The sequence below is a fragment of the Brienomyrus brachyistius genome, unplaced genomic scaffold, assembly GCF_023856365.1.
Source record: "Brienomyrus brachyistius isolate T26 unplaced genomic scaffold, BBRACH_0.4 scaffold114, whole genome shotgun sequence".
NCBI classification, from domain to species: Eukaryota; Metazoa; Chordata; class Actinopteri; order Osteoglossiformes; family Mormyridae; genus Brienomyrus; species Brienomyrus brachyistius.
Window position 1 is genome coordinate 338,311 of NW_026042389.1, and position 12,517 is coordinate 350,827.

Genomic DNA, 12,517 nt, shown 5'->3' on the forward strand with positions numbered 1-12,517 from the left:
GAGGCTGGTCGAAGAGTACAGCCTAATGTAAACAGGTCCACAGTGTCATCAATTGTGCAAACCTTTCGTAGGGAAAACAGGTACATATGTATTTTTTTGTTTTACAGTATGTAAAGTATTTTTACAGTATAAACAACAATATTGTAAAGGTAAATGCAAGTCTATTTGTTCATTCTATAGAACTGCACGACAACCTCGCGCTGGTGGCAGAGCAGCAGTATTTAACCAACTGCAAGAACAAGAAATTTGCAACATGGTCATAGCCAACAATTCCATCAGGCTAAGAGAGATCCAAAGTGCAATCATAAATGACAATGAGGTCTTTGCAAATATTAATTCTGTCAGCATTTCCACCATAGTAGTTTTAGAAAGACATCAGATGACTATGAAACAGCTCTATAAGGTGCCATTTGAGAGGAACAGTGAAAGAGTCAAGGCATCGCGCTACCAGTATGTCCAGGTAAACCACTGGTGTGCACTTAGTGAGTTTTCCTGTATTTCTAAGATGCCTGTATTACTTTACTGTAAGTTTCAGAAACCCATAAGAAAATACGTTTACTGTTACATTTTTTCCTGTGTTCCTTCATAGAGAATCATGGAGTTAGAACTACATGAAACGACCCACATTCTTGTTTTTGTGGACGAGGCTGGGTTTAATCTGTCCAAAGGCCGGAGACGTGGTCGCAATCTCATTGGACAGCGAGCCACAATTGACACACCAGGCCAACGTGGGGCCAATATTACAATGTGTGCTGCCATTTCAGAGAACGGTGTGAGCACACATATTCCACACATTGGGCCCTATAATACCCAACTTCTCCTGGCCTTCCTAAATGCACTTTACAGAGACCTGATTCCAGAACAAGAAAGAGGTTTGGTTAGACCACATTTGCCTAATTATCTTGTTGTCTGGGATAATGTCAGCTTCCACCGAACCAACAGTGTTAGTGACTGGTTTGCTGCACATGAAAGGATAACAGTGGAATTCCTTCCACCATACTCTCCGTTCCTAAATCCAATAGAAGAGTTTTTTTCAGCATGGAGGTGGAAAGTGTATGATCATAGACCACAATATCTCAAAAATTTGACCGTATTTCTCTCTGACCATTTAAAACATTTAAATTATTTTTGTGATGCATCAGTATCAATAGCTACAACGTCATAACAGATATAGATATAATGCGGTTCATACTTTTGAAGTTGATGCGTATCTCCCGAAAAAAATCAACTCCAGAAGAGTCCGCGTCTGTAAATGCCTGAACTTCGGAATCGATCCTACCTTTGTTAGGCGCGGCATCTGTGTCTTGCAGCTGTTCCCTTGGATAAAGATGTTAATTGTCATGCTTACAGCATCTCGATCTCCGGCGTTTGTGAAGTTGGGATTGATGCTGTCCTGTGTTTTTTTTTTTCCTTCCACACTTAAGCTCTGCTTGTTACTGCCCCATAGCGGAGCGCAAGTGAAACGGACTACCGGAGATTTGCACTGTTTTTCTGTTAGTGTGTATAATCAAAATATGACTCAGTTTGGCCAGTTAGAAAAATATGATAATAGAAAAGTATTCTTTTCCTCTCACTTTTTTTTCTTGATTTAATTACCGACTTCACGTACTTACACTGTGTCCCGTTGCACGATGTAATATTGCGAAACTATGATTTTGTGGCAGTGTTTTGTAAAGGAATTTTCCGTTTAATCATCGTCTTAGTATAAAGCTATATGGTTGTTCTGGTATCAGTGGACGTACATTATGTATTTTTTCTTCTCTTGAGCACCATGGTCATGACATGAAGCTCAGTCATTGATTACTCGCAAATGTTAGTAGTCATCCGCTGTTTATCTTGAAGATGTAAAAGTAGTGCGTGTACATCTCCTCGTTAGTATAGTGGTGAGTATCCCCGCCTGTCACGCGGGAGACCGGGGTTCGATTCCCCGACGGGGAGAGTCTGCATCTTTTTGCCTCGGTCTCAAAAGGCACCAAGCTAGAACCGGCCCCGTGTTAGTGGAAACGGGGCTTGTGACTTGTACTCATGCATAATATTCTGCGGGTCGCTCAGCAGCGCAGCATATGAAACTAGACTCGGATTGTAAGTGTGTGGTTTTGATAATTGATGTATGGATGGATGGATCCTTAATAAGAGATATAAACAATAAGGTCCAGTCGCCAACTAATCATGTAAAATACGTCATAAACTCATGGTTGTTAAACCCAGAATAAAAATGAAGACGTATAACTAGGAAAGTCAACTTGCACATTTCAATTTTGGTTCGATATAATCACGTTGTCCTTAACCCTCCAGTGCAGGAGGGGACGGTAATGCGCATCGAATGTTTCCGAACCTGTGTGTGATACAACCGAGGAAGAGCCGATGACTTCGGGGGAGGAGGGGCAGGCGACTCGGAAGAAAAAGCAGCAGAACCCAATGCAGCCTGTAGCCCATTCAAAGGCCTACTGTTGGACCTCTGCTTATTTTGCAATACGTCTTTAGTACGGACTGAAAAATGTCCGATTTCGATGAGTTTGAGAAGCAGTTAAGCGAAAATCGGCAAGGTAAGTTTGGCTTTGAAGATCGGTGTATGCTCCCTGTTTTAGGGTAATAAAGTGGCCGGCGTGTCCTAGCGCCGAGGATGGTGCGGAGGGCACTTCTGCTGGTTCCGAAAAGAAAAGCGCGGCTGGGAAATCGGTGCCTTTTATCCGAGCGCTCGCCGATTCTGAAACCTGCCCGATTCTTCTTCTCCCAGCTGCCGCAGGATCCCCGAAAACTGACCGCTTTGGTAAATCAGTGACATTCTTTGCTTGGCATTGTTATAGAGATCGCTAGGCCTGCATCCATCAGTGCCCGGCGTACATAACATGGACATTTCAATGAAACGTTATTGGGGTGCACTCGATGTGAAAGCCTGCGGTTTTATTTATTTAATTATTTACCATTATACACTTGGATCATAAATTGCGACCCGCGTATTTTCTTTCGCAGTAACACACTATGCATGGATGTTTGTTGCAAGCGTTATATTTTCAAGATCACGTTTAAAGTTTTATGCAAATAAAAACGACCGCGACCACTTGATTTAAAGTCCGCACTTAATAACAGTGTTAGTTACTTGGTTTTTAAATACTACGACGAGTTTTCTATATAATGATATGATTTTGTCTCTTTCCGATGCACAATAGCCTTTCCCTTGGGTCCGAAATGCTGGCCCTGTCATCCGTACAGAATAAGTCTTTCTCACACGATCGCCGTTTCTTCATGATGTATAGACTCTAAAAATCAGCCGCGTTCCCTGGAATCATAACAACTGCTTTTAGGTCGTTATTGCAAAGTCTTGCACCTGTATCTACCTTTACAGCGGATAGCAGTAACTAACAATGATGTACAGTTATATAACAATACACATATAACTTCATTAAAGTGCAGAGAATCCAGTAAACTGAATAAACTTAAGCCATACTAACGCAACTGAAATATACAACATGCGTTACAACGGAGTCGAAAGTAGGATTGATTTATGTACCTATCAAATGGCAATCTTGTCATATCAGCTCCTTATCACTAAATCACTAAAATGTCATTCGAAACGACCTGATTCGGCTAGACGAGCACTAAGTGCCGCCGTGTTTGATAAACTAGCAGTTCCAGTCATTCATATCTGCGCTCTGACTATGCCTGCGATTGCGGTAATTGGTTATTACCGATTTACGTAAGATGCATTGGCCGCTCCGTGTCTGTACTTTTGCAGCGGTGCATTACCGTAACGCTGTTATAACTGATGCATGAAGCTGATTCCTCGAGCAGCACCTGCGTTTAAATGCTTCACTGAAAACTGCACCTTCAGGGATTTATTTAAGCTTCTATATGAAGGACCTGCTGGGATAGAAAGGTGATATTTTATTGCTAGTTTAATAAAGTGCTGTCTGTCAGATTGAAACGATATTAATTACCCATCCATCGTCCAACCAGTTATCTTAGTCAGGCTCCCCTGGAGCCTATTCCAGGCAAATTCCCCATACAGAGAGCAGAGGCAAAATTCAGGCCTCCAGACTCGGAGGCGTGAGGCAACTGTACTCACCACTGTGCTCCTATATCATTAATTAGTCTGGTTATGTTTTTATTGTTTCACAACAGACTGACATTCAAGGGGATGTCCTTGTGCCCTTGAAATTATTAGCCATTGAGAGATGGGTGTGTTTGTTTCAGGAGGGTGTGATTGAATATGTGAATTGAATGGAGGTGCTTCATTCTGGTGAGGAAACTGGGGAGTTAGACCCCGTACCACATCTTGGTCTCCGTAAGTGACTTTTAAGGCATAGCGCTGGGTCAGTCAGCATCCAGCACCCCAGGGAAGTTGGTAATATGATTACTCTGTGACTCATGGGCTTCAAACCCACAACCATCCGGACACACATTCATAATCCCTCTGAGTTACACATCTTGGATTTATCGAAATGGATGGTAGGGGGGCAGTCATGTCGCTCCGCCCACCGTCTCACTGGTACCACGGTGTCGTCCCCCAGAGCGGGAGAAGGAGCGACACAAGAAGCGTAGCCGCAGCCGGTCTCTGAGCCGTGGCGAGAAGCACCGCCGCTGGAGCAAGGACTCCAGGGGGCGGAGTCACGAGAAGCGCAGCAGCAGCCGCGACCGCAAGGGTCGTGACCGACGGAGCAGCTCACGCGAGCACAAGAAGCACAGGTACCCCCCCTCACGGTCCCGGTTACAGGCACTGAAGCTGATATCTAGCATGGTTTGAGGCCTCTTAACAAGTTTCTTTCACAATCAACCAATTGGTTTCTTCGTGGTGGGAAGGGGGACTGTACCCATATTAAATTTTAACTGGCGTTTATAAGTAGCCCCCGCCATAGCGATGGGACCTCAAAGCCAGCCTAAAAAGTGGCGCATGGTCACACCCTCATGACCTTAAACTGCCTGCGATCCAAAGTTAAATGTAAACATTCTGCCATCTGTTTGTTTTTGCCAGATTCTGAGTGTTTACACTGTATTGTTTGGGGAAAACAACCTTCTGTTTTGTGTTTGGGCAGCTACTCTCCTCGGAGAAGCCGTAAGAAAAGGACATACAAGTACTGGGATGTTCCCCCTCCGGGATTCGAGCACATCACCCCCATGCAGTACAAGGCAATGCAAGGTTTGGATGCGACGCTTCCATGTGTGCTAGTTCAGTATTGCAAGGTTATGGTATATTGGTTGCAATGAAAGCATTTATTCTGGAGTGCCCTCCTCCCCCCTGCTGGTCAAAGAGGGAATAACACTTGGGATGATTTCAGACAGTGTGAAGAGAGCTTAAACCTAGGGGTTAGAAGCAAATGAAGGCGACGATCCGGATGTTCTGGCCGTCCCTGGTTGGGGTCTTGAAGCCCTTTCTCCTCCCCACAGCTGCAGGGCAGATCCCCACGATAGCTTTACTGGCAACATCCACCACCAGCGGCGTGGCAGTGACGCCCACCCAGGTGCCGATGGTCGGCAGCCAGATGACCCGGCAGGCCAGGCGGCTTTATGTCGGCAACATCCCCTTCGGCCTGACGGAGGTGAGTCCAGGCAAAGTCCCGCGTTGCCTTCTGTCATGCATACTGGTGTCATGTGTAGCTCAGTGAGTTAGGACGCTGAGCCGGTCACAAGAAGGTTGTTGGTTCAAATCCCTTGGGCAGCAGAGTGATTTCACCATTGGGCCCCCGAGCGCAGCCCTTAAGCACTATTTGCTCTAGGAACTGTCTGGTCCTGCTTCTTCAATGAAATGTATGTTGCTTTGGATGAAAGTGTCCGCAAAATAAATAGATAAATGTACTAGACTTGTCAGTCATTTTTTTTCTCGTTTGCCTGTTTTGATGTCTTCAGACGTCTGCCTGTCTTCATTCAGTGTGTCTGCCTGTCTTTTTAGGAGGCCATGGCGGATTTCTTCAATACCCAGATGCGATTGGCTGGCTTATGTCAAGGTCCCACCAATCCCGTCCTCGCTGTTCAGATAAACCAGGACAAGAACTTTGCCTTCCTTGAAGTAAGAGTCTTTCCTGCCTAATGGCTGCTGTGTCCAGGCGGAGACCGCAGCCTTCCCTGATTAACGACGTTCTTCGTTCTGCCCTAGTTTCGGTCCGTGGATGAGACCACGCAGGCAATGGCCTTCGACGGCATCATTTTCCAGGGTCAGTCGTTAAAAATCAGGCGGCCCCACGACTATCGCCCCCTGCCTGGCATCTCAGAGCAGCCCGCCTTCCACGTACCAGGTCCGTTTTGCTTGTCGCCGTCATAACCTTAATCTTTATTTACCTTTGAAGAGCCGATCGGCAAGGCCAGTTTTTTGTACTCGTTACGGACTGACTGTCCTTCGCAAGCTGCGGATGTCTTGTCATATAAAGAGGGAGACTTTCACTTTTATTTACTTAATGTTGTAAATATTTAGCAGACAGTTTTATCCAAAGTGAAGAATGTTTTTTTTTTTTTTTTTTTTTTGAGAAATCAGGGTCAGCCTGTCCCTAGAGCAAACTCGCCGGCCCAGTGGTGTGATCACCAGTGATGTGAACCAGTGATCTTCTGATGATAACGCTGGCATCCTAACCAGCTGAGCCACACACACACACACACAGCTCAGTCACTCACTTCTTACTGTTAACATAGGGGTGTTGTGTGGCTCTGTGATGTTTGCCCATGAAAAGAAGGTTGCTGGTTCAAATACCAGGGTTGGCAGAGTGATTTCACCACTGGGCCCTTGAGCAAGGACCCTAACCCCCAAATTGTTCTAGGGTTGCTGGCTCCTATTCTAGTTAAAAATTCTGGACACACCTACTGAAAATGACTTGTTTTTCAGCAAGATAATGACCCAAAGCCCACCTTGAAGGTTATGCAAGTAGCTTATTACCTTGTGAACTAGGAAAGAGATGGTCCCCACAGCCCCCCAACCTAAACTCTATAGAGCTGGTTTGGGATCAGTTGGATGAGAGTAAGAGTAAGGTAGCCAGCTTGCGCGCAGAACTTGTGGAAACTCGAGGACTGTTGGAGAAACGGTCCAGGTGGGTACATATGTTAGCTGGTTGAGTCCGCAATGCTGTCATCGAAGCCAATGGCTCCTATTTTGAAGAGACAAAAATTTTGTCTTTGCAGTACTTCATATGCATAACTTCCATGCCCAAAGGCCTTTTACTATAAGGTGAATAACAGCTAAAATAGAGACAAATGCATTAAGAGCAGGTGTGTCCATACTTTTGACTGGTGCTGCATGTGTCAGCATCTCCCATGGAGAGCAAGATGGGAGAGACAAAAAACAGTCGTCAAACTGCCCCAGTATTTAGGTATTTTTTTGCTGGAGTTACATTTATCTGATATTATATAGGAGATAACGACGTCATACTGATTTGAAGTTGGCTTATTTCACTCGCGCCGTTTGCTCGTGGTCATTATCCGGCATGTTGACGGTTTGCTGTGATCGGCCGGCTTTGGGCGCCGTGCCGCTCTGTCTGCAGGGGTCGTCTCCACCGTGGTTCCAGACTCGCCACACAAGCTCTTTGTCGGAGGCCTGCCCAACTATCTCAGTGACGATCAGGTACCCCGCCCTCAGTCTCTGTCGCCGGGGAGCCGACCCACAACCCTCCTGTGTTTCTGTCCCACTGCTGCACGTGGAACTCAAGCAGGCATGCACACACACGCACACGCACGCACGCACGCACGCGCACGCACATACATACATAAAATAAACACTCGTCTCTGTGTAACTGATTAGTAGGAAAAGAAAGCCTGTCAAAGTTACCTCACCGCTTAAAATTCATTACAAGATACTGGGGGGTCAAATGTCAGCATCATGTTTAAAGCTAGCTGCTGAAAATAGCCGCACATTTGAGGTTTTTTTTTTTTTTTTTTTAAAGATATTCATGGGATTTATTAAACATTTATTAGACATGTAGGTAATGAGTTGACAGTTACATTACGCTCATTGTTTATCCAGCTGTAAATTATGAAGATATTGAGACCCCGCTAATGTAAAAGGTACGTTTCCCAAAACCTCATGTTATCGACTTGCATAGTTGGAACCATTCAGTTGTTATCTAATGTTGTTAGCAAATAACCTTATTAGCAACAAAGGCTTTGGGAAACGTGCCTTACAGCTGGCGGCTTGCCAAACCAGTCACGTAGCCAGTCCCTGTGCTGCCTGTTGCTGGGTACCCTGGAATATTTGTATATCGGGTTAATTGCTGAGTGTTAGTCGGATGAATCAGCCGCGTCGTTTTGCTGCATGAAAATTTAAAATCGAGTCATCTGCGCGTCACCTAACTGACGAATACCTCCACATTGCCGTACACCTGTGTTTGCCCAATCCCAGTCCTCGGGGAACCGCCGACTGTCCACATTTTCGCTCCCTCCTAGCTCCCAGCCAATCAGGAACACCGAATACCTGGTACAGGTGTGCTGAGAGGAAGCAAAAACGTGGACTGACCGGGGGGGTACCCCCGAGGACTGGGCTGGGAAACACTACCATAGACTGTGCTTGAAATGTGGGGGAGATCGACCAAGTCCCCAAACGCTTCAGTATTCGCAGACGTGCCGTGTCTCACGTCCATGTCCGCACACTGAGAACGATGACTTCACATCCCGTTAACAGCGATAGGGAGCTGCGGAAGAATCGTTCCCTACATTGCTGTGTCGCTCGAAAGGCAGAAAATACTTCGGACCTTTTTCCCGGTGAACGATTATCAGCTTCACTGGAGTTTTCACATCGTGCCCCATGCCCTATTCTGTTATGACGTCAGTGATGGATAATATTACCATAACAACATGCACAGATGAGGTCGTCTTACTCTGAAAGTGTTGAAAGGGTCACATTTTAGACATTTTCTACTTCTCATTAGCATCTTTTATGATTTTTTTTTTTTCTTCCTATATCGCCACCCCACTGAAATCGGCCCATTATAGACATAATCCATACAGGCATTTAATAGTTTACCTATTTATTTTGCAAAAGTTAATCGCAAAACGTTTTGCGTCCACCCCTGCATTGTAACATTTTGAGCTCCGGTGTCCCACTCACTTTAGCCTAAACTGTTAAAAATGGCAAGACTCAGCCCACAAGATAGTGATCGCGGTTTCAGTGAAAGGTAAGTGAGAAGTGCAGTCAGTTTGTTTTTCTTTGATTTTTTTCCTCCTTTTCGGATTGTCATCGTAATCTTTCTTATCCAGTGTGAGTCACATGTAATCCAAGTCAAGAGGAAGGCTGTACCAAAGCAGCACTGGGGGGAGAGAGTTTGAATCCAGCAGAACTGTTAATGTATTTCACGTCAAAGCCAGTAAATGTGCCATAGACAGGTGAAATGGAAACCGCTGCTTGTATCCTGGTGTTTACATTTTTTTTGCAGTCCCTGCTACCGCTTTGATACTTACAGCTCTTTCATTTTTGTTCCCCACTTTGTCCCCAGCTAGGGGCCTGTAAGATCGTTAAGTCTTCGCTCATAATTTGTTCAGTAGTACTGACCTACTGCTGCCATGCCAACATGTAACACAAGGCAAGTAAGACATTCCGTCCCTCGCACGGATATCCTCCCTGTCGACGGCCTGCCCCTGTGGGGGGGCTCTGTCCTGGAGTGCTCTTAAGCATATGGGGTCCTTTTTTTGGGGGTTGAAGGCTGGGGAGAGACTTATTATGCTGATCACAGGGTATAAATTTGATTTTTTTTTTTTTTTTGCCCCTAAGAGAAGGTAGGAGGTAGCGCCCTCTTGTGGCTGCCAGTGTCCCAGGTGACTCCTTTCTGAAGTCAGTGGTTAATGCGGCTTTACAGTAGATTCCTGTAGAATAAGTGAGGAATGATGTTAGCAGAGCTATTTCGTCCTGTTTGGCTTCAAGCCGTGGCCCCTTTAGCAGGACCCTGTGGCGGCTCTTAGCTTTACCTGTGAGTTTATCTCCTGTAGGCTTTGTCCCTCTAATTAACTGCACCAATGTGGTTCTTGGTTTTAAGAACAGGAAGTCAGTGATTCGGCTGGGTTTGTGTTCTGCCGAGTCGCCCCCCCCCCTCCACATTGTATACATGGAACACTTAACATATAATTAGCTGTTTTTATTTAGTTTTTTTTTTATATACCATCTAGCTTAATTATTGTGGCCCTTAAAATCAGATGCAACTCGGTCCATATTTCAAAATTCGTAGTTGGAATTAACTTGATTAGGAATTCAGTTGTGTTGTATATGCTGTAGGATGGGGGGGGGGAATCTGTGTTATCATTCATTGACAAGAATCAAAATAGTTACTTTTGTACGCTCCCAGTAAGTAAGTCATGCAGAAAGGGCACAGGGGGCTTTGAGCTCTAGTGTTGCACCGTAATGTCGAGCCACTTGTCATAAAGCCATTTTCCTGATGTCTTCACTGTTTCCTCATGTCGTTTTGCAAAGTTTAACATGCTGCTTCTCCCACAGTTAAGATTAGCATTTCTAGCGAGGCGCCGTGCCTGGACTGTCGGGCTAATCGCCCCCCCGCGTCTCCTCCTCTTGCCCAGGTGAAGGAACTCTTGACGTCGTTCGGACCTCTTAAGGCCTTCAACCTTGTGAAGGACAGTGCCACGTCACTGTCTAAGGGTTATGCTTTCTGTGAATACGTGGACATCAGTGCCACTGACCAGGTGCGTGAGGTGGGGCAGCAGCTGGAAGGTCTGGGGTGACTCGGGGCTTCCGGATGGAATTGCTGACGCTTGTGTGGGATGCATCCCGCAGGCCGTGGCTGGACTCAATGGCATGCAGCTCGGAGACAAGAAGCTCATTGTCCAGCGGGCAAGCGTGGGGGCTAAGAATGCCAACGCTGTGAGTATTTGCCCTCGGCTGCCGCCTTTCTGATGTCCTAAACCCAACTTGGTTCCTGGGTGCCTCCCAGGAAGCTTAATGCCCCTATTTCTTGGGTTTATTTGGGTCCATGTAAATTTCTCGCTGTTACTCGAGACGATTGGACGATCAGGGGGTATCTGACACTCTTGTCGCCCCCCGGGACAGACGGCCATCATCGAGACGCCGGTGACGCTGCAGGTTCCAGGGCTGCAGCGGCTGCAGAGCTCCGGCATGCCCACGGAGGTGCTGTGCCTCCTCAACATGGTCATGCCCGAGGAGCTGGTGGACGACGAGGACTACGAGGAGATCCTGGAGGACATCCGGGAGGAGTGTTGCAAGTACGGCAACGTGCGCTCCATCGAGATTCCGCGGCCCGTCGATGGCGTGGAGGTGCCTGGCTGTGGCAAGGTGGGACCCGTACTCTCCTGTACCAGTGGCAAAAAGAAGACCTCTGTAGGCACTAAACACAGGCTCATGGGAGCATTTCTTGCACAAAAGTGTTTTGAAAACGGAATAATTTTTTGTGTAAGAAAAACAATCTGATTGGTTCAGATAGACGACGGACAATCTGATTGGTTAAGATAGACGACGGACAATCTGATTGGTTCAGATAGACGACGGACAATCTGATTGGTTCAGATAGACGACGGACAATCTGATTGGTTCAGATAGACGACGGACAATCTGATTGGTTCAGATAGACGACGGACAATCTGATTGGTTCAGATAGACGACGGACAATCTGATTGGTTCAGATAGACGACGGACAATCTGATTGGTTCAGATAGACGACGGACAATCTGATTGGTTCAGATAGACGACGGACAATCTGATTGGTTCAGATAGACGACGGACAATCTGATTGGTTCAGATAGACGACGGACAATCTGATTGGTTCAGATAGACGACGGACAATCTGATTGGTTCAGATAGACGACGGACAATCTGATTGGTTCAGATAGACGACGGACAATCTGATTGGTTCAGATAGACGACGGACAATCTGATTGGTTCAGATAGACGACGGACAATCTGATTGGTTCAGATAGACGACGGACAACCTGGGTGACATGCCTTGCCTGCTCACCCAGTTTTAGTGCACCTTAGTTATCCATACTGACCATCTAGTCTCGATACACCCATAAATATATATACTGAACAAAAATATAAACGCAACACTCTTGTTTCTGCTCCCATTTTTCATGGCACATTCCAGGGTGGCCTTTTATTGTGGGCAGTATAAGGTACACCTGTGCACTACCCATGATGTCAGATCAGCATCTTGATGTGGCACACCTGTGAGGTGGGATGGATTATCTCAGCAAAGCAGAAGTGCTCACTATCACACATTTAGACTGATTTGTGAGAAATGTTTGAGAGAAATGGTATGATCTGGAATCTGGAATGAATTGTAGATCTTTAAGTCCATCTCATGAAAAATGGGAGCAAAAACAAAAGTGTTGCGTTTATATTTTTGTTCAGTGTATGTATATGTATACATATAGTTTTTTTTGTGTTTGTGAAAACGGGTCTTTAATCGGGGAAACGGAGCGGGTAGAGCAGGACGGAACGCAGGCATTGACAAACTACAATGACGGACAGGGCAAACAGGTAAGACCAGGACTTAAAATAGGTCATGACTAATCAAAGTAATCGGGCAAAGCAGGAGACGATCAGGGAAGCACACGTGGGTAATCAGGGGGCGTGGCACACACG

At 46.0% G+C, this 12,517-nt stretch overlaps 1 protein-coding gene and 1 non-coding gene across 3 annotated transcripts; both read left to right on the forward strand.

Moving 5' to 3' along the window:
- Window positions 1-1,866: 1,866 nt before the first annotated feature.
- On the forward strand, window positions 1,867-1,938 carry trnad-guc (transfer RNA aspartic acid (anticodon GUC)). Its single transcript has one exon. It is a non-coding gene; the product is annotated as a tRNA-Asp (tRNA).
- Window positions 1,939-2,497: 559 nt separating this feature from the next.
- On the forward strand, window positions 2,498-11,349 carry LOC125727728 (splicing factor U2AF 65 kDa subunit-like). 2 transcript variants are annotated; one of them, XM_049004639.1, is made up of 10 exons: window positions 2,498-2,546; window positions 4,512-4,686; window positions 5,034-5,137; window positions 5,386-5,537; window positions 5,888-6,004; window positions 6,092-6,230; window positions 7,464-7,543; window positions 10,480-10,602; window positions 10,694-10,808; window positions 10,968-11,349. In XM_049004639.1, exons 1-10 carry the CDS (start codon window positions 2,498-2,500, stop codon window positions 11,342-11,344), a joined length of 1,431 nt encoding a protein of 476 aa, XP_048860596.1. In that variant the 3' UTR covers window positions 11,345-11,349. The 2 variants fall into 2 exon arrangements, with proteins under 2 accessions (XP_048860596.1, XP_048860598.1); XM_049004641.1 differs by having other exon boundaries at window positions 10,694-10,780; window positions 10,967-11,349.
- The last annotated feature ends 1,168 nt before the right edge of the window (window positions 11,350-12,517 follow it).